General features: G+C 36.0%; 1 protein-coding gene across 1 annotated transcript in view; it reads right to left on the bottom strand.

The window, feature by feature from the left end:
- Positions 1 to 1,462: 1,462 nt before the first annotated feature.
- The window catches only part of HHIP (hedgehog interacting protein), a 76,253-nt gene continuing 63,186 nt past the window's right edge, over positions 1,463 to 14,529 (bottom strand). Inside the window, exons 12-13 of the mRNA XM_027904755.1 lie at positions 7,201 to 7,349; positions 1,463 to 4,787 (exon numbers count right to left, since the gene is read on the bottom strand). Coding sequence (XP_027760556.1) covers positions 4,594 to 4,787; positions 7,201 to 7,349 — 343 coding nt within the window. The 3' untranslated portion in view covers positions 1,463 to 4,593. The remainder of the gene's footprint in view (positions 4,788 to 7,200; positions 7,350 to 14,529) is intronic.

Here is a 14,529-nt window from a genome sequence, read left to right as displayed (position 1 = left end):
CTGCTGTTTCACACCTATGTCCCAAAAAGTATGTGTCTTAGTTCACTGAATTACTCTGTAGTTGAAAACAAACTTTCCAGCAAAACAGACTTTTTTCAATGTTTCTAAAACATTTTGTCCCAAAACTACTTACAGAAATATTTATTAGGGTTTTTTTTAGCAAGAACGTAGATTATTTGGTACAAATTTTCTTCAAATTTGAATTGGAATATATTTAAAGAGTTGGTTGCCTTTTGGGTGAGAATGTTACTTTTTTTTTTTTTTTAATTGCAAAATATTAGTGAATTTTTATTATTGCAAAAGGGGAAAAATTAGTTTTTACTTGCTTCATGACTTCCTTTTGGCTGTTTTTTTTGTTTGTTTTTGGGTTTGTTTTGTGGTTTGGTTTTGCTTTGGTTTTTTGTTTTGTTTGGTTTGGTTTGGCTTTTGTTCTGAGACAAGGATCACGTTTTAAGTTGGATAGAAGACCAAAATGGTATAATTCCTAAATAAACTGATACACAGATAAATTTAAGGATATTAAATTAAAACACATTAATGTCTTGTAAAGAATTTACTTAATTAAGGAAAAATAAGCAGAACAGGATGTCCTCAAACTTGTGTTTTCCATGTAGATCTAATCTTATAAATGCCTATTTCATGGATACATAATAAGCATCACCTGCAGCAACCAGGGATTATTGATGTTTGCTGTGGTTTTAGAAAGGAAGGAGCTGCAAAGTCCAATGTGTAGAAATGAATGAAAGAAGGAGATAAAGAGAGGTGTCATGTTGGTGATACAGAATTTGTCCCCTTATTTATAACTAACATACACTTTGTTTGCAAGAAATATAATAACCTTTTGAGGGTTTAAAGGTACAAAGAGTTTGCATCTGTGTCCCTGACTGTTAACAGGAAGAATTTATTCCCAGAGGGGGAGAGTTTGAGTTAGTATTTCTTATTGGACGCATTAGAAAAAATGAGTTTACTGTTTTTCTGAAATGGAGTGAAACAATTTGGAGCTGATTTTACATAACATCTTTTTGACTCCCTACTTATCCATGGAGTAAAGATATTTCTCCTTATATTCTGATAATATGTCTTCTTTCTGATCAGTGATCAGAGAAAAATGAAAGTTTTTTGTTCCAAAATAATAAAACAGGTTTGAAACTAGCAGACACCAGAGACAGAGCTATGTTTCTTGCAACAGGTATGTTTGTTCTATTTTAACAGTGGAAAGCCTCAAAGAATGCTTGAAATGTACAGTGTGTTGGGAACAGAGAGGCAGTATCTCCGAATAAAGGAAGAAATGAATAGAATAAAAGATTAGGAGAGAGAGACAGAGACAACTTGAGCACATACATAAAATCCCTTCTGGAGGCCCTTATCTAATTGCCTCATTTATCTAGTTTCATTTATAAGCTCAGTTTTATTCTGGGACACTCTCGGAGGTTGTGCGAGAATGGCTGCAGAATGACCTAACTGGCAACAGGCTTTCTACAGACCCCTTTTTTTTTTTTTTTTTTTTTTGTATGCCAATTCTCAGGGCAATTACTGCAGTTGCCCTTTTTATATCAGCATCTTGGGTGGCTAGGCCTGGGGTTTGCTCACTCTTTTTAATAGTATAATTTCTTTTGATAAATAAGCAGCTAGGAATTTTTTTTTTATTTTTTTTTTGTGAGAATACTTCTTTTGTTGTGGGACTTCCTATGTACATGTGGGCTTAATGCAGATGTTTGCTTTCCCATGATATAAAAGATGATTTTAAAAATGAATCAAAACACTTTCACAAACTATCTCCCCTTTCCCTCTAATCTCCATTTAGATTACATCTTACTTTTGAAGTTTTGGTGGAATGACTCAAACAGAAAAAGTTTGTTTCAATAAAATAAACTGAAGTATTTTGCTTAAATTTTGAAAGTGATTTCTGGGTGCACCACAGCTGATATAAGTTTTTGCTATTGATTTGAATAAGGCCTGGATTTAATTCTTAGCTCTTACTGGAGCTTTATTTTCTGATTTCACTAGTTAACTAAATTGTCTTATTATTAAGATCAAAACTCTAAGATCATTGTTATCACTTCTCTGCATGTCTATGGCATATATATTATTGTGAGTCTTCAATTTAGGTGCCATCTGTGGTATATTTTAAGGAACTAAGCAGGGAGAAAAGAACTATCACATCTCTCCAGCTGGTTGTTGAAAATAATGTGTCACAGTGGAATTAAAGTCGGGTTTATTTTTAAATATATTTCATTGAAGAAAGTGTTAAAGATGTTATCTCTGTCAGATATTTAAACGTTGCTAAAATACTTCAGCAACTTTCTTGCTTTGCTGATTATGAGGAGTGTAATAAAACCGTGCTATGTGACAGATTTAGACAGCTGGCTCATTCAGGAGAAGTTCACATTTTTGTCACCCACGTTGAATAAGGAAAGATTAGATGCTAAGGTCAATTTACAAAAATGGTTGTCAGGACATTTTTTAATTGTAAAACTTTTTGTGGTGGAATTCAGGGAAAAGACTAAAGGCAGAAAGCAGAGGAGACAAAGAGCAGCTATTAACCTACAGATGCTACCACAGGGTTCATTTTGAGATTGGTCACACTGCTTAGCCAATGAAGTGTTCGTGTGACTATAAGGGACCACCCTTTTCTGAGGTGAGAGGGCAATTTGGTCTTCATGCTCATTTAATCCCAAGATGTCTTCAATGGACTATCAGTTGAATCTACATTGTGCAAAATTATGCATGCACTTTTTAATGCAGACTGTTGTTCTCTGAGCACTTAACCAAGATTTCTCAACCAATTTTCCTTGGGCATGAGGTCACTCAGAACCCAGGCAAACATATATGGAGGGCAAATGTAATTTTCTGTTCCTCTGAGCTGGAATGTGTAAGACACAGAAATGCAAGTATCAGTCACTCTGTAATTTCAGATTTAATACCTATTAAATGAAGACTGACAAATTTCTATAAAGGAGAATTTGTTGCATGCTGCTGCCCTGGAGAGGTAATGTTGCTACTGGAGAGTAATATGGCTAAAATCTTTTAGATCTCATTGACTAAAGTGTTGTCAATTGTTGATGCATGAGCAGCTGCTTATAAGGACCATAGGATGTGCACACTGTGGCTATTTCGCTTTCTTTTCTTAAGCAGGATTTTATAAAAGCCAGATAGTGCAAAGGAAACATGATAGTTGGTAAGCAGTGAGTGAAGAAACCACCAATAATGCCCTAGAGCTGGAGATAAGAGGGCACCAGTTCCGCATATACATGTAATTAGACTATTAATATCTTAGGAAACCTGACTATAGCATGTACACCATACCTCTTCATACATTTACAAAGACTCAGTTTTGTGTTAGCTCTTGAAGGAACATTTACATTTAGAACTACGTTTGGCAAGAATCACTATACGATTTGTACAAGTGACACTGTGCACAGGCAACACATGCAAGTGGGAACTCCAGTCCAGGCATGTTCCGTTCAGTGTGACACTGGCAGCAGCTTGCCTGTATAACCTCTTACACTGTCCTGTTACAGTGAAAACCACTTTATGGACACTTTTAACACATGCTGAAATTTTATTATGATTGGTTGGTGGTTGTTTTTTTTTTTCCTCATCCGTTGTAAATAAACACAAGTTGACACAAGGATACATTTCTAGGTTAGATCCACAACACCTTAAAGTGTGTGTGTTTTGCTCTCTCTTTCCCCGTCTTTCCAATTAAGTTGGTGAAAAACGTAACTTTAGTATTTTACAGGACATGGTAAAGCTGTCTCATGTAGGTGATATTATAAAAATAAAAAAAAATAATATAAATATGTAATATGAACCCCGTGCCCACCGTTAAATAAAATATATGATAAAAGCAGATCTTCTAGGATGACTGGTTTTGAAATATGCAAATATAATTTAATTATTAAACACTTGAAACAATCTTGATATTATGCTGCGATAACCAGATTTTTGCACCTATGCTAGATAAAGAAATGCGTAACATTCTGTAATAGAGTTACATTGATGAAAGTGAAGGTTACAGTCTTACAATAAATTGCCTAGATAGGAATGCATTAAGTAGTTCTGAAATACTGTCTCATGATGTAGTTCAGTTCACCTTAGAAACTGTTACAACTGGATTTTATTAAGTCCAGCAGTTTATACAGTGATGCTGGAAGACTGCTTCCTCACTGCTATGATCAGGTAGGTACAGACACGAGATTGCTGGGATATCAAAGAATCCATTAAGACATCATGAAAAGTCCCGTGACAAGAATGTGTTTTATGGCGGTGGAATTAGCTTTGTAAACTATTTCTCATGAAGAAATAAATATTAAAAAAAAAATTCCACTCTCTGTAGAACCGTGCTTGTTTGTGGCAGCGTGTGTGCAAGTGTATGTGTGCACATATTGGATATCGGGACGTCTGTGGAGACGTATGGGGAATATTTACACACATACAAAGAATTTTTTTCTGCAGAGTTGTGGATATTATACTTAAATTAATAAAGTAACTCAAATCACCGGTATTTGTTTCAGGATAAGAGTCTTTTGAAAATGACAGAATTCAAAACAAATGCCCGTTGAAAGTGTAGTTTCTAAACAGTCCCAGGAACTATACAATATAGCTGGTTAGATCCAGCAAATAGGATGTCATGTCTAGGATCTGATCAAGAATACCTGCCCTTGTCACTCTTCGGATGCTTCTATCGACTTGCTCACACTGGGGGCCGAGATAGCCTTTTTTACACAAGCATTTATTAGGCCTTACACAGACACCTCCATGTCGACAGGCTGGGTCACATTTTGCTGCGGGTAAAAAAACAGGGATTTTCTGATTTGTTGAGAACATCACAAACTGAAAAGGTGCAGTTACACATTCATTAAAGGCTTTTCTAGTCTTATAGTGATAAAGCAAGCATAGAAATGAAAACCAAAACGGAAAAAATGAAATATTAGAAGTTGTGAAACCGTATTTTTTTGAAGTTCAAAAATATTAGGGGGAGGAAGTAATTTTGTATGTCTGGGTGGATATCACCCAAGAAAGACTGATAAATAACAGATTTTTTAAAATGTCCAATTCCCATATTCAGATTTGATACTGGAGTGAATAGACAACCCATTTCAAAAGACTTCAGGCTCCACATATCTTATAATTTGAACCTATATCTAGACCAGTGGTGGTCTACCTCATTCAATTTCTTATGCTGGAATCCCAAAGAAGTCCTGAAGTTGGTGAGACATTTTAACACCTGGCTATCTCCAAGCCAGCAAGTGCTGAATCTCAAGTAAATTGCTTTATACACCCAGAGTTTTGCACTACACTCTTTCCTTAGCAGAGCAGGCTAAAACTGACCAGAGCTGCTCTCCCTTGGCTCTTGCATCACTTAACCCTGAGACCAGGATTGAATTCCATTTAGTGAAAAAAGAGCCAGAGCATTTTTTTCAACAGTTGTTATCAGTTATACAGGTTTCAAAGTTTTCCCCTCTCTCTTTAACAGAGGATTTACCTATCGAGTTCTAGGTTAATCAGCCTGCTTCAGCTGTTCAAATGTAACTGCTATTTTAAATTGTAGCCAGTGTTACAGTAATAATAACTTTAGTTGTGGAGGTATTTTCTTCTGGAGTAGAGTCACAGCACTGTGATATATACAATGTATCTTGCCTTTTTTTTTTTTTTTTTTTTTTTTTTTTTTTTTTTTTTTTTTTTTTTTTTTTTTTTTTTTTTTTTTTTTTTTTTTTTTTTTTTTTTTTTTTTTTTTTTTTTTTTTTTTTTTTTTTTTTTTTGCAGGCATTTTGCTGTTTAATCTTATTATAATAAACTCTAATATCGATCTACAGATATTTATAATATACTATATAAATACAGGTTTCTTGGTTTTATCCACAAGCTTCTTAATGACACTAGAAGGGAACTGATACCTTGTAAGGTAATTTTTCTTACTTAAATTATAATAGTGGCTTGAGGTCCAACTTGGAATTTCTCAGTTAAATGTTGCATAGGACACAGGAAAGAAAGATTCTTAGTCTACATATTTTCTGTACCTTTCTTGTTCATGGCATCCATCAAATTATATATCATAAATCTGTATTTTTTTAGACAAAACGGATTATTCAAGACCCATTTATGGTCACATTGGATGCATTTTTTGCTTTAAGTTCCACTTGGAGAAAGGCTATAGAATGGGCCTCATCCTCTAAGTGTAAGAAAGCTCTGACTGACAAGTGAGGACAATTGAATTTCTCCAACCTGCTTTTGTTGCAGGGTTGGATGATGGTCTGCTCATGAATCTCTCCCTGAGATACATAATTTGTAGTTTCAATAATTTCATTTCATTCTGAAGTCACTCCTGCTCATCACTGAAATCCTGGAGATTGCTGAAATTCACACTCGAGGCTTTAAGGACTTCATAGCAGACCCTGCTTCACCAGGGCCCTCCTGAGTGCCCTTCAAACCTGAATTATCCCTGGTCCATTGTGGGATTCTTACTTTGTCTTAACATCTGACTCTCCTTTGAGTTCTACTGCCATTATATTATTATACAGCTCAGACATATCCACAGCCTCTGTGGGACAGTGATAGCACAGCTGTGGCACTCCAGGTTCATTCACCTCACTCCTTTGCTGGTACACTCAATATCTGCTTTGATCACAGTTTCTTCAAGTGACTTTTAAAAGCTAAAGCAACAAGAGTTGATGAATTCAATGTAATAAGGGATCACAATAGCGTTCTACTTCGTGGTAAGCTGTACATAAAATTCTCTTTAACAAACTGGAACCATTTCATTTTGTAGGATCAAAATCAAGAAAGTACTAAAACTAAAAAACATTCAAGTTCTTATTTACCATCTTTCCTGACAAGGTACCCCTGTTTGACACTGACAATGATAATACTGCAAGTGGAAGTTGAATGTCCAAAAGTGTATTGACTTCCTTTCATTTTACAATCTTGGTGGAACAAATACTTGCATATCATATTTATGCCCTTAATTGCACTCTGTACTTGTTCACATCGCATTAGATGTTTTAGTGGTTGCATTCATCTAAAGACTGTTGTTCTCCTACAACTCTCAAGATCAGTATTTCTTTGATGTTGTCTTAGAACTGATGGTGAATATATTGGTCAACATACATTGAAAATGTCTCTGAAAAGATAACTGAAAGCAAATTATGACATGCCACTGCTTTTTTTCCCCTTGTTGCTATGAATCTATATACAAACCAGTTCTGCAGAAGTCTCCTTCCCACCCTTGATTACAGCAACATTTTCCTGTGGGAGTGCAGTGCCCATTCCGACAATGCCTTGAGCATTCAGATGTCAGTATCTGTGCAGGCTGAGCAGTTCTTTTGCATTCTTCAGGGACTAAAGGCCTGAATAAAAACATACAAATCAAGCAAACAGTTAAAAACCAGGGTCAAGGAGAAAAAACTGTTTTGGGTTTGTTTTTTTTAAAGGCCTGATCCTCTGTTATGGTACTATAAGTGGGAGAAATTGTGGGGATTGCGTTTTTCCTCAGCAAAACCAATAGGCATAGAGATGATATGTTACATTACAGAAAAATATAGTGCTACTTCCTATTATTTCATATAACTGCCTTCAGAGATCTTCTACAAGATTGAATCATAGTCCTTCAGAAGTCCTGAAGCATGAACCTGGCGAAATCAGCTTGCTGAAGAGCTTATCACAGGAAGCATCTGATGGTGCCTTTTTATGTTTCTAGCTGATTTAGACTTCCTCATTGTATGCTGGGAAGAGTAACCTGAACAAGTTTCATGTCACACATTATGACATGTATAATAATTCTGCAAAAGTATTACCTCTGCCTACAAATACAGTTTTACCCTGCTGGCTTTTTATTTCCATATTTTCATGGAGTCATATTTGGATTATGCATTTTGGATGCGTATTTAAGCATCTGAACATCAGGAAAGACTTTTTCACTATGAAAGTGGTCAAGCACTTGCACAGGTTGCCTAGAGAGTTGTGTAGTCTCCATCATTGGACATACTCAGAAGCTGTCTGGACATGGTCCTGGGAAACTGGATGGTGTCCCTGCTTGAGCCCTGGGTTGGACCAGGTGCCCTCCAGAGGTCCCTTCCAACCTCAGCCTTTCTGTAGGTGATTCTATAAAATGTGTGCACAAAGCAAATTCTGGTTCAGCTGACTTAAAATATTTCAGATGCTGGGGTTTTTCTGCTGGGCTTCTTGTTGCCAAGTCTTATGTAATGCAATTGTTTCTGTCACTCTCTACAAAATATTTTGGATATCCAGTAGCCTTTTTTGTTGACAAAAGAACAGCATATCTTCCTTAACAAAGGAAGAATTGTAGTGTTCCTTCCGCAGTGTTAACTGTGTAAAAATTTTAAGTGTTTTATCTTCAGCGTGCCCTAACTGTTGATACATCTTCCTACAGTTTTTTAGATGTTTACTGTTCATTTGTTTTGAAATTTAGCTGTATGTCATCATACTGACCACTTATTTCATTTGCTGTCTGAATTCAGCAGGTAGAGGCTGTTAGGATCATCACAAGGCTACAGGTTCCCAGTGGAGGTACCATGTTTTGTCTCTTCTATAGGTTTCATTGCACAGAAATAAGTTTAGAAAAGAATGTCAGAATCTCCCAAGTGTTCTAATCAAAGAATTGAACTGGAGCTTTGTGGTAAATTAAATTAATTAGTGACAAATACAAAATTACTTATTCTCAAGGAAATAATCTGAACTATTGGCATACATTCCTGAGCTTTAAATTTGCAGGACAAAGATTCTAATAGTTTTCTGGAGAGCTTTGAGAAACCTTGCCTAAGTGTCCAGCTAGACTCCAAACAAACCAAACCAAAATTGTATTAGATAGAATGGAAAATAACATTGTTCATAATGCTAACATCAGTATTACACCTGCAATTATATGCCAATAGCTGGAATAGCAACTTGTGCCCTGATTACTCTGTCAAATATGAAATCCTAGGCTGATACTCTAGTGTGGAGAGAAGGATAATTTCGGGAGTCTGAAAAAGAATGGGTATGACGGAGGTGCAGAAAACTGTGACAGAAAAAAAAAAGAGGAGGAAAATTTGGCATTCTTGCCTATCTCCCATTTCAACATCAGAATATAAAGGGGGAAAAAATTAAGCTAAAGAAAATAAAATTAGCTGGCCGAACTCATGGCTTCTAAGCTATCAATGAAGCCCATGTTCCAGTAGGATTTTTAAAAGATATTTCTGTGCACAACGGGGCCATTCAAAGTAATATTAGATAGGGTAAAAATAATTTTAAAGAAAAATAAGCATTCATACCTAATGCCATTAAAGCCCCTCACTAGCTGCCTGGGCTTATATTTCCCCCTCCCATTTTGGCATGCAGCTTGCATTGCCTGTTTGAGAAATAAGAGTACAGGCTCACTGGTTTGTTTCACCATAGCACTTTCTCTGCTCTATCTTTATTACTACCATGACTATTTAAGCATCCATACAGAGGAACGGGTTCCCCAAAGATGTTAAGGACAGAAAGAATGTGTAGATGAATCTTTAGTGTAGCACTAAGTTCTGATTTCCAAACCATTTCTGAGAATCACTGAAGGTCCTGTATTATTTAAGGGCCTTGAAACATGTTTTAACACCTTTGGTAGAGCATATTTGAAACCTTTTCAGTTTTAGTGTTTACATATTTCCACACCTCTCTTTTAAATATACTGCATTATTTTTTGGACCTGTAAGGAATTCCAGTTCTGTAGTAACGACTGTGTTACATATGATCTGGTTAAGAAAGTTCCTACACGTAAAAATTATATGCAATATTCACAGGCAGTGCTATTTTGGAAACTGTTCTACAAAATCATATGATTTTCATTGGAGACTTGTTCAGATTTAAAGTAAAAAGATCTGTTTTCTCATTCTTATGTCTGGGGAAAAAAAGATCTACATTTGAGATGATTTCTTTATAGCCAGCTGCACAGGAGGCAAGATTCTTTCTTCATCTGTCACCATTAAAGACCATTTATTTCAAGTTTAAATGGCAGTCTTCTCTTTTTATTGTTCAAACACAAGCACAGTGCTGTGTTTAGCAGGAAGTATAACCTCAGGCTCCTGGAGCATCTCTTAGAAAGAAGCTCCAGTGGCAAATCTTTAGCAAAGAATGACCTCATACGTCACAAAGATATTTTATTTGTAAAGATAATGATTGATTTTATTAAGAGATGTAAAGTATTTATCTATGATAATGCTGTAATATGTGGTTCTTTTTGCATATANTTCCTTTTAGTCTACCATCAATCAATAACTTGTACTCATCAGCCCTGGATAATATTTATTAATGGTGGGGTGAAGTAGAAACAAAGATGGAAAAATTTCTGGTTGGCAGAGTGCCTTAGGAGAAGAGGAACACAAATGCAGCTGCAGCAGAATCCTTCTCATGTGTGAGAATTGCTGGTTTTCCTTAGCTGCACTATGGGAAAAGCCACACTTCTTTCTCAGGGCTTGAATGCTGTTCTGGGACCAGAACGTGTAGAGAGAAAGTCTCTGCCCCGCAGTACTTATACTTTGCATTCTTAAGGCTTGAAAGGGGTGGAAATTTTCAGTCTCAGCACAAGTTGAACTGAATTTCACAAAGATAACATAAGGCTCGAAACTGACTGTTGGGACTTGATCTTTCCTGCACTTAGACAAGCCTATGATTTTGTTTATATAACTAGTGCTTCACTGTGTCTCTTGATGTGGAGAGTGAAGGGGAATAGATGTAGCCACACTCTGGGCCGGAGAGAATATTTTTCCTTGTATTCCTCAATCTATAAAACTCTAAAGGGTACAGCTTGATTACTCTTACAGTAAGCACTATTTGGTCCACAGAAAGTCAGCCAAAAATGTAGCTGATAATGACTATTTATATGGTCTGTACAATTCTAGTTATCTTAAAGAGCTGTTCATATATACAGTACAGTACAGTATATCTTGCTTGTTAAAACAGGCTTTCATGAAACTGTATAACAACTCTAAATGTATGGAACATGGAGGAAAAATTGTAATGGGGGCTGGGGCCCTCGATGGATCCCTTCGCTGACACGTGCAGCGAGCTGGGAATTCTCGACTGTACAATAAAGAAAGAAATTTCTGCTGCCTTACCATACCTAATATAAGAAAGTAGCTTCTACTGTTAGTTTAGAGGCATATAAAAGTCTAATGTGCTTTAATAGATTTAAACTCAACCTGGTGTTGATTGGGATTTTGTGCTTTCTTTAGTGCTTCTCTTCACAGTTCCACAAAAATGCACAGAGTGATTTAGTTGCTATATGTACTGTTTGTAACTGGGATGCAAATGGAGGGCCAAATTCAGCAGTAAAACAATGGTACTAAACAGAGAGCAATTCTTTCACCATGCTTTTGACACAATATCAAAATCTCTCCTTCTCCACTAAAGTGAGGAAAAAAAAACCCCACAAAAAAACCTCCAGACAAAATTCCTGGATATTCAGATTCAAACAAGACACACTGCCATAGAAATCCTGACTGTGGTACAAAATATATGGAATGTTATGCTTCAGTTACCTGCACAGAAGATATTAGGCATTAGAATGATGCTTAACTGTATCACAAAAATTTGTGCATTAGTTGTTGGGTTTTTTTCCTTTATAAGGGAAAATGTCAAGAAAAAATAATTTTGTTTCACTCCTTGTCACAGACTAAATTTACTACCTGTCAAAGAATATATATCGCATCTCTTCAGGTACAATTCTAAAATTAAAAAGTATACCTTTAGTCCTGGGAGAGATGCCAAAAACTCATTACTTGTCTCCAAATTTACTACATGGGAATAATGTGGAAAAAACTTAGGGCTTTTAAGATTTAAACTCAGCAGCATATCAAATTTATTCTTATATGGTATACTTGTTCATGACCTCTAGTCTTAAGAAATTCTGTCATGTTTGAAAACTAGTCCCAAGTGAAGCCTGTATCAATGTTAATAGCTAAGAGGTCAATGCAACTGCTAAACAGTTTGTATTACTGTCAGGGTGGTCATGAAAACAACACCTGCTGCATGAGCACTTGGCAGCTGGGTCAACAGGCACTGTGGGAATTTATCAATTTAGGGGGCCACTTGCATAACACTTTGACTGATGAATTGGGAAAGACTGGCTTACTGCACTAAAGCTGTTCTATTATGTGTGACTTTCTTTAGGATGGCAGAGGCTTCCTGCAGGCTCCAGAAAATAAGCAAAAGATAAACTGAGCTGTTTTATTTCCTTATAAAGCGATAAAAAGTGAGAACTCCTTAATAGCCAATACTAGAAAGACTTTTTAAAAAAAAGGGGGGGGGGAAACCACAAACCAAAACAAAAACTTTTCCATCATAGTTACAAAGGAGTTTTTGTGAAGTACTTCTGTAAATTGAAACTCTCTAGGCTGGTATTTGCAAAAAGCTTAAATTTCTCCTTAGTGTCTCTTCTGGGAATAGTAACTGCATGTGGGTAGGTAAATGAGATAAGAATTTTGCATGCTCTGGCTAAACTAAACATAATTAGACATTAATTCTGGCTTTCCATTCCCTCAAATCACTTAAGGGACAGTAATTTTCTGAACAGAAAGAAATCATATAGCCCACCTGGCTTGGTGAGCGCATTCACCAACAAAACTGGCTCATTCCAGAGAGAGTTTCCAGTAGTAGCTTCAGACTATACCTATAACCCATCAGAACTGAGCATCTTGACGCAAATTAGTCTAATAGCTAGTGTTTCTGAGTTTCCATTTCCACAGTAATTAAAGTCTTTTATAGGGCTCCACTTTCACAAATGCTTTTCTTCTGTTGTACTGTCAAACGCTCTTGACTTGTACTAAAAAATAAAATCACTAATGGTTTCCTAAAGAGCCTGAACAATGTCAGAATGAGGTATGACCTAGATATTGTCCCTTCGTGTTTGAAATCAGTTGTTTGGAAATATTCTCTGACAGCGGAAATCCCAGAAGGTGATGATGGAAAGGATCATAAGTGGAATTATATACCTTGGAGGGGCATGAAAGAGGGGTGAGATGGTTTGAATCAAGTTCAAGTTTCATCCCAATGGAAAGCAGCTATTTCGACTGTTGATAGGAAACACACTGAAATCCAGATCTATAAGGTGTTATAAGGAGAGGAAGAGGAAATCTTTCTACGTGTGCAGGGACTTACCTAAGCTCTGTCCTCTTTTTAAAAATCACCTGCTGGCTTCAGTGAGCCATCCTGGTCAAGAGAATTGCTCATCCCCTTTGGAATCACTGTATGCGGCAAACAAAACTTCACAGGGGATAGAGCACATCTTTTAACTGGAAAACTTCTGTATTGTCTGTCAGTTTGAGAATTCTTCTCTGAATGTCTTTCATTTTATCTATCATTTCCTTAGAAATAAAAGTGATCATATTGCAAGTGTTCTAGGAGAAGACTTTATCAAGCTACTTCGTGGCTGTTCTACCACCACCCAAAGTTTATTTTCTTACTGCTTGGTCTGGTAATAATGTTTAAGTTATGGACTACATGGACCTATCAACAGATCTTTCTTATTTAAATGTTCATTTTCACAGCTGATTTTATCTTCTCATAATGCTGGAAAAATGATTACATTTTCTTTTCTAATGGGGTTGTCTCCTATTATCCAGCTGGAATATTTGAACCTCTATACATTTTCTACATCACTGTTTACCTAGTTATTTTACCTTTGAATACATCAGTCTTTTGTGATTGCTATAAGTATGTATTTATAGAAACAGAAAGCACAAAAGAAAAATTATGAAACAGAAATTAGGAAACCTCAAAATAAAAAGGTTTTGTTTTTCGGTCACAAAGACAATTTATAAAATACTAGTATTTGCATCAATTTTCAGGATATCTGACTAACCCTTTTAGTTGAGAAGAAAATAAGTCTTTCTCCCTGTATTTTCTCACTAGTTCCTATCCCTGGAAAGTGTTGGTTTTTTGATAATCATCAAAAAATGGATATATTTTTCAGAGACACAATTTTAACTTGAGAAGTTCTCCTCTTGCCTGCCAGGTTAACTAATGTGCCTGGCATCATGCTGGTTTTATGTGTTTGTAATTCTTAGTGTTTCCAACATCTCCACCAATCCCAAAGCTAAATTTGCTATTGGCTACACCCTTCACTCTATTTTTGTTAATAGGTAGTATATATGTATTTTGCTGCAACTCACATGCTTAGGGCTTTTTTTTATCACTTTATTATCTACAAGCTCTCAATTACTAATGTATCGTCTTAACAACCTTGTTACAAAAAGAAAGATTATTTCACTCTCTGGTTTTGATGGGAGTCTATTTAGTTATTGGCATGAAGTATTTGGAGGAACTGAACAAAAATTCCTCTGTGGTAACTTAAACTCTACATTTCAAACAGCCTCAATGATCGTGGGATTCAGAACCTCTGTGTTGATCATGTTTACCAATTTGTCAACCTCAGTTTAACACCTCATTTCTATTACATCTCAAGGATTGTTTTGAGATAGGACTTTCCCATTGCTGAGTATTGAAGACTAATGCAAAGGGTTCTTTGGATTACCCTCATCTTCTGACCTTCTC

Source organism: Empidonax traillii, unplaced genomic scaffold, assembly GCF_003031625.1.
Source record: "Empidonax traillii isolate 1590-97213 ecotype Southwest subspecies unplaced genomic scaffold, ASM303162v1 scaffold1083:size320519, whole genome shotgun sequence".
NCBI lineage: Eukaryota > Metazoa > Chordata > Aves > Passeriformes > Tyrannidae > Empidonax > Empidonax traillii.
The sequence above is the reverse complement of the archived record's forward strand: the minus strand, read 5'-3'. Positions and strand labels throughout refer to the sequence as shown.